We start from the raw sequence: 7,896 nt of genomic DNA, 5'->3' as shown, positions 1-7,896 counted from the left end.
GTAACACCCTTTAGGATCGAATTCTACACAAAAGGCATCTATTAGGTTGAGATGTCCACCTCTATCCTCAACGTTCCATAGGCACTATTGGACAGCGGAATGGGTCCAACTCTAATACCATCTTAGAGGTGATCATTGGCTAGGCCGGGCCGTGTTCGGGTCGGGTCACGCCTAAAAATTTGTCCATTAGTCGAGCCAGGCCAAATTTCTGGCCAAAATTTTGTGTTTAAAGCCCGCTATTTCGGGTCAAAATGAGCGGGCTTTTCAGGTCAAAATCTGGCCGAGTCAAAAAATAGATTGAAAAGTCATTTTTGACTTGCGCAAAGCCAGAAAAATCTGCCCAAAACCCGCAATAAATCGGGTCGGGCCCACGGGCCGGGCTCATTTGATTAGGTTTATATCATCTGTAAGACCCCTAAGTGTGTAAAAACCCACTGGTAAATATATATTGTCCTCTTTGGACGATTAATCAAGTTATCTTAAGTGAGAGTTTGAGTATGTTTCAGCGATATTATGGACCAATAAAGATATCAACTAAGACCAGATCACGCATAACATAATACAGTCTAAAGTGGCTCGAATGAGGAGAAGCAACTGAGTTTGATGCGCCAATAATAAAATACTCTATTGAGGTCTCAACGTTGTTGTTGTATTCCTGAATGAAACCACTACTTGAAAGAATTGGAAAATTCCATTATTTTCTTGTAAACAGATAAGACTAAAAAAGGAAAAATAGAAAAACATAGAATGTGGTAGGCAAAATTATAGCCATGTCAAGTAGTATCATGATTATATATAAACTCTACCAATGTGGCTTATGATTAGATAAGAGTGATACATCGCGTGACTTTGGCATGATATGTTATTAGATTTTGTTGTTGAATGAAATCTGTCCATGTCAGAAATTGAGTTTTATTCTCTATAACATATATAAATATTTAGGCCTCCACGTATTAGAAGATTATAAAATATGATCAACCCACGTGGATTAGCAACAATTAACGATAATATAATCTACCAGAGTGCAAATGTAATAATCAAACATGTTCATAAAGTGTTCATCATCATCATAATCAAGAATTAGAAGACCACCTTAATTGGACCACCTTAACTCTTTCACATTACATTTTTCTTAATTAATTAAAGCTGCCGCTCTTATTAATCAAAGAAATTTTTATATTTTTTAATTCTCTAATCTCTATCTAAGTAGGCTTGCTTTTTTATTTTTGTTTTTTGCAACCAGCAAGAAAATTGTTATAACGGACATGAGAGAGAAACAAATTAGGAATACAAAAACGATAAAAACAGACAACATATTTACGTGGTTCACCAATTTGGCTACGTCCACGGCAGAGGGAGAGAATATTTTATTGTGTGAGGAAAACCAGATTACAGAGAGAATGGAGACTAATCCGGCGTTTAAAACCTAGGTATACATAACCTATTTATACTCAACGGCCAAAACCGCATTTTCCGCATAAAGCGCCGTCCCGCCCGGGAGGGCCGGGCGAAATCCGCCCGACCGGGCAGAACCCAGCTCTCCAGAAATGCTTGCACGCCCGACCTGTGTTTCGTCAGTTCTTCGTAAAACTGTCATAACTTTCTCGTTTCTCAGCGGAATTGGGTATATGACCTATCGTTGGAAAGCTATTGGAACAAGCTATCACCTCCAATTTGAATCACATCAAAACCATTTATATATTGAGAGATATATGCATTCAAAGTCAGCCTTATGTCATTCCTTCTTCACGCATTCTACCAAACACCTTCAAGGCACCATTCAAGTCACTATTGTTAGTTGACTGTATCAACAGGATTTTCGTAGCTACCTGCCTACCTCTACGTCAGTTGAACGAACTATAAGATTGTGAAAGGCTCCATATAAATAAGCTAAGTGTTCTGGATGAACATACACTTTATGTGAAACAAATTAGTTTTTAGATATGGGCGAATGTGTTGCATGGACTTTGAGATGGCAAAGAATTATAGATAAGTTGTCTCTAATATTTGTTTTAAGGTCGTGGATTCAAAACTTATAATATGATTGTGTTGGCATGTCACATGTATAAGAATTGCTTAGAGTACCAATTTAATAAGGAAAAGCGTCAAATGGTAAATTTGATTCATTAGATTGGTAAAGCCTTTTAAAGCATGTGTTACTCAGACTCTAGTACGTAGTACATATTAGACACAAGTATATACGTTCTAATGTCTAATTAATTCGACTATTCAAAAGACTTTTCATGTTTTTAGGCCCACAATGAATTATCGAAATGTCCAAAAAAAGCAAAAACTCGCTCTCTATATTTTGTAAGCCAATTAATTATGATTTTTCACTTATTACAAGTATCTATTTCTATCTATCTACGTTTATATCAATCAAACAAACACTTTCAGTTACAACTCACTATAATAGTAAAATAAGAGATTCAACATTGAACAATCACCACCTCACCAACCTCTCCTCCACCCTAAAAGAAAGTCAAAGTAACTATATTACATATTTATTAAATCAATAAATAGAATAAGATATATTATCTCCGACCTTTAACAATCTTACATGTGGCATCTTCCCAATTATAACCTTACGAGTTCTAGTCTATATATGAATGCAATTCATACAAAACAATAAAATAGGAAACACCAATGACTATTCATAGTAAAACCCATAGCCAATAATTAATCTTTTTAAACTCGTCACTTTTCAATTTATAACCTTTCATACCATGTACACTCATATCTCTAACCATTTCCATAAGATCGCGACTAAACCTAAACCAATACAATAAGTGAGAATACAATTATATATACTCCATAGTACCAAAGTACTACTGATATATACTAGTACAACTCTTCTTTTTAGAATAGTAAAAATAAAATTTCCATACAAAAACCATATTAGAAACGTCCATAAAACTCCATGCTCCACTTAAAATTTGTGGCAAAAATCACCCCTACCCTTCTCCCAAGGTGCTCATTAGTCTCTATCCCCTTCTTCTTACAGTATTAAGTGGAATCTCATCGTACATGACATGAGCATATCCACCTCTAGATTTCCCTCTACAAATAATTAACCTTCCTCCATCTCTTTCAACTAACTCTCAACCTTCTTCAAATCTTCTCCCTCTTTTATTTTCTTTATTTCCTCCCAAAAAATAAGGTGCAAAATAAAATCAACTAACCATGACAGCAGACAACAAGAAATCCCCAGAAATTCCAGATTGTTGTTACTATCCAAACAATCCCTTATTAATCACCCCAAATCTTCCAACTCCTAAACATTCACTTTATCTCTCTAATCTTGATGATCAAAAGTTCCTTAGATTTTCCATTAAATACCTTTTCTTGTATGAGAAAAGTGTTTGTGTTGAAAGTTTAAAGATTTCTCTTTCTAAACTTCTTACTGAATACTACCCTTTAGCTGGGAGATTAAGAGCTCAAGATGTTGTTAATCATGAAAATAATAATAATAATAATGATCATCAAAAGCTTGTTGTTGATTGTAATGGTGAAGGTGCTTTTTTTGCTGAAGCTTTTCTTGATTACACTGTTGCTGAATTTTTGGAGTTTTCTGGTAAGCCAAACAAGTCCTGGAGAAAATTACTCTACACAGTTGATGCTCTTACCTTCTTGGATGTTCCTCCTCTTGTTGTTCAGGTTTGCTTTACTTGTCTCTACAACAAAATATTTTTTACATGTTTTTGTAGTTCTCAACCTAAAGGCATGTTCACGGACTTTAATGCACACTGATACAACGTTTACTTATTACGAGTAGCTGGTTTAATTTGAATTATAGAAAGTTGATATTCGAAAAATATACTTTAAAACTAGTCTTATGTAAATCACATAAGATTTTGTATATAACTGATGTTTTGTCCTATACAACATAAAGATTAAAGAGCTATTTAAGTTTTCGAAACTTGACTTTAAAATAAGCATTTAAAAAGATACAATTAAGCCAAATGCTCAATAGTGAGAAGCTAGGAGCAATGATAAGCAAATATTATTAGTTGCCAATTTTTTTTTTTAAAAAAACCCTTATAATAATTTATTAAAAAGACTTTAAAAAAGGAGTAGGGTCATAAGTACTAGAAAATAGTGACAAAAATGCTCTACATCACCTTTTGTTTTGTTTTATTATATGTTATAAGAAAATTTTAAAGTGAATTGATCTTGTTATATTATTTCCTTAAATGTTAATATATTTCTTAAAAGTTGTACGATTACTTAAAACTAATTTGAACGAAAAAAACGTATCTGTGAATAATATAAAGTGATTAATGTTGTTTTAGCTAGAATAATATTTGATCTTGCAATTGCAGCAATGATAATGCATGCATGTTTTTTCTAGAATAATATGAAGGCGATTGTCAATTTCCAGGCTAAATTTACCTTTACAACGACGATACTACCTTTCAAAAATGTTATTATATGATCTTAGACAAAAACAAAAAAATAACTTATGCTACTCCTATTAATTATATATAACAAATAATCATGTTTTGTTCTATGTAATATGCAAAATAAAATTTGAGATATTTTCTCCATTTTAAGGTAATAATGTTGAAACTTCTTATCCTCATCATCCCATATTGGTCATTGGATGATGACAACGTACTTAGTAAAGGATAGGTTGGCTTTCAGGAGTTGGGAGCTAGTGTTTTCCTCCAACCAACCCACCAAAGAGCAGACACAAAAATATGCTGAAAGCAACTTTTTATTTTGTCTCTGATTTTTCTTATTCGCTAATTTATATATCTGCATGTTCCTTCTGTCAACTTGCAACGCTCAAACGTCAAAATATCACATGCTTATATTCTCCCCCCACATTTTCATTTTTTTTTTGGTTTTGAAACCATTAAATGATATTAATGTCTCTACTCTCACAAGCACAATAATATGTTTGTAATAGAAAAATTATTGATTATATGAGGCGAACTCACAATAGTAACTTATTACACGTTATGATGACTAATTTTTTAATTATTATGGTGTAATTTATTACGTTTTGAAGGATAACTTGTACACGTACAATAAGTTACTATATACATATGTTTCGTATAAGAGTTGTTTCGTAAAATATAGTTTTTCATTGAGCGTAAAGTTTGAATTATTCATATTTATTTGTTGTTATAACTTATGGACATTACGTATTACTCTTAAATTCTCGAAAGATGAAAATTTAAAAGCCTTTACATGAAGTTATCTAATCTTTTTAAAATGTGACTTGAACTAAGCCATTATGTTAAGCTATTCTTCCATGAAATATACACATGCATGAAATTTAACATATATACTATACTCCATACTCATATAAGATCATTGTTTGTAGAATTGTAGTAAAGAAGAGTTCGAGTTTGACTTTTCTTTTTTTTCTTTGACAAAAGCAAATTTTAGATGTGAACGTAGCACATATGTCAATCATCACTAGACAAACTGAAAAATTCATTGACAAAGAGACAAACTTTTGACTAATCATATGGTTAGAATTTAATAAAATATTTAGACAAGTAAATAGTTATAAAAGTGTTATGGTCAAAATTTACTTGCTGTTGGAAAAGTGATGCAAATAAACGAGAACAATGATAAACTTTTTGATTGGGAGAATTGAAGTAAAGAAATTGTTTGAAAGATGGGATGAACTCGCAATTTGTGGCGTGTCCTTCTGCTTCTTTTACTCTCCTTGTCCCCCTTAGCTACTTCTTTTTGGCTCTTTTATATCCAAATATATAAAGAAAGAAGAAGAAAAAAACTTTCCTTTAATAATTTTAGCTTTATTCAAGAAAATGACATAAAAGCCATGGATGACCCTACAATTCATGTGCAGAATTTGCTATTTTGGATTTAGCATCTCTAGCTTCTTTGATGTTGTTTTCCCTATCTTGGTTGTATCCTATATATATAGTAGGTGAAATTTTTGTTTTTTCTATCTTTCCTCTAGATATGTGATTATCGACATTTACATTGATTTATCGAATAAAATATCAATAACAGACGTTTAGATTTCAGATTTGTAGAGGATTTATTCGGTTCAATTTACTTTTACTTATTATCATAATGATTAAGAAAAGTTAAGGAGTAATAGTTAAGAATTTCATAATAATACAGGGGAAAAAGTCAATAGTATTTCAAAAGTTCTAAAAGTTTTTTTAAAAAAATTAGAATTTTTTTAAAAGATTAAGCAAAGTTCAAAAACATTTATGTAAGTTTAGAAAAAAGAAGTTGAATGAAATACACCTAAAATCTTGGATCCATCTCTCGTTCTCTTGATGTGTCACAAAAACCATTAAATTTCCTTTTAATTTATCAAATTATTCCACTATCAAAGAAATTGTCTCCCCGTTGGTAAGTCGTTTCGTGGTGTCGTACTACCAAGTTGCACTCGCAAGTTCAATAGGCTCATGATCTCACCACCTACGGCAGGAAGGCTCAACTTCCTTCCCTTAGGGTCTACTCTAATTTTGGTTTTGTTTACTTTGCACGTTTTATCGATGTCAACAAAAATTGTCTGATATTTAATACTTTCTCCGTTCTATTTTAGAACATTTCAAAGTAAGTGAAACATATCTTAAATAGAAAAAAGAAAGTGACAAAATGACAAGAGTACCCATTACAAATTTGTATGGTCTGCTTTTCTCTCTCCTCCTTATAATGTAAAGGGTATTTATAAATTATTAACTTTTTGGCTTTTAAAAATAATATTTATTAAATCTTATGCTCAATTCGTATGTTTCACCTGCGAGTATTATAGAACGGAGTTATTAACCAAATAATTCTATAATGCAGGTAACTAACCTCAGGTGTGGTGGAATGATCTTGTGCACAGCCATCAATCATTGCCTATGTGATGGCATTGGCACATCACAGTTTCTAAATGCATGGGCCCACATCACTACCAATCCCAATTCTGATTTACCAATCCAGCCATTTCATAGCCGATACGTGTTGAAACCCAGAATCCCACCACAAGTTACCTTTACTCATCCTGTATTTACCAACTTTATCCCACAAATAGGAGAAAATTCCCATTTTGCCCTCAATAAATTTCTACAATCTCAACCTCTTATTGCTACATCTATAACATTTAATCCCTCTCAAATCCTTAACCTAAAAAAGAAAATTGTTCCATCTCAAAAATGTACCACATTTGAAGTTCTTGCATCTCACACATGGCAAGCTTGGGTTAGATCATTAAACTTATTACATTTGATTAATGTTAAGCTTCTTTTCTCTGTTAACATTAGGAAAAGAATTGAACCACAATTACCACAAGGGTATTATGGGAATGGATTTGTGCTTGGATGTGCTGAAACAAGTGTAAAAGATTTGGTCACAAAAAACTTATGTCATGGTGTTAAGTTGGTGCAACAAGCTAAATCTTGCTTGAATGATGATTATATAAGATCCATGATAGATTTGTTGGAGGATAAAAAGGTAAGAACAGATCTTTCTGCAACATTGGTAATTTCTCAATGGTCTAGATTTGGTTTAGAAGATGTAGATTTTGGCTCAGGAAAACCGCTGCAAATGGGTCCTGTAGCTAGTGACATATACTGCTTATTTCTTCCTGTAGTTAATGATCCTGAGTCTGTGAGAGTTTTGGTATCATTGCCTCAGAATATGGCCGAAAAGTTTGAGTTTTACATGACTCAGTATTTGGATTGTGACCAAAATATCCAAATAAATGGATATCATAACCAAGAAAGAATGATACTTGTGTAACATGGGATGTGTATGGTGAAGCAGTGGTGATTTTATGTATGGATGATGATTCTGATGAGTATTCTACAAACTTTTAAGATAGATGACTTCAATTATTAGATTAGGTGTTGAGTCTCATGCTAGAATCTATCATGATCTATGTTGCTCAGACACTGATTATTGAATATCTACTCG

At 32.5% G+C, this 7,896-nt stretch overlaps 1 protein-coding gene across 1 annotated transcript; it reads left to right on the top strand.

The window, feature by feature from the left end:
* Positions 1-2,927: 2,927 nt before the first annotated feature.
* On the top strand, positions 2,928-7,896 carry LOC104889474 (alcohol acyltransferase 9). Its single transcript, XM_010674703.4, has 2 exons — positions 2,928-3,657; positions 6,787-7,896. Exons 1-2 carry the CDS (start codon positions 3,184-3,186, stop codon positions 7,720-7,722), a joined length of 1,410 nt encoding a protein of 469 aa, XP_010673005.2. The 5' UTR covers positions 2,928-3,183; the 3' UTR covers positions 7,723-7,896.

The sequence above is a fragment of the Beta vulgaris genome, chromosome 1, assembly GCF_026745355.1.
Source record: "Beta vulgaris subsp. vulgaris cultivar EL10 chromosome 1, EL10.2, whole genome shotgun sequence".
NCBI classification, from domain to species: Eukaryota; Viridiplantae; Streptophyta; class Magnoliopsida; order Caryophyllales; family Amaranthaceae; genus Beta; species Beta vulgaris.
The sequence above is the reverse complement of the archived record's forward strand: the minus strand, read 5'-3'. Positions and strand labels throughout refer to the sequence as shown.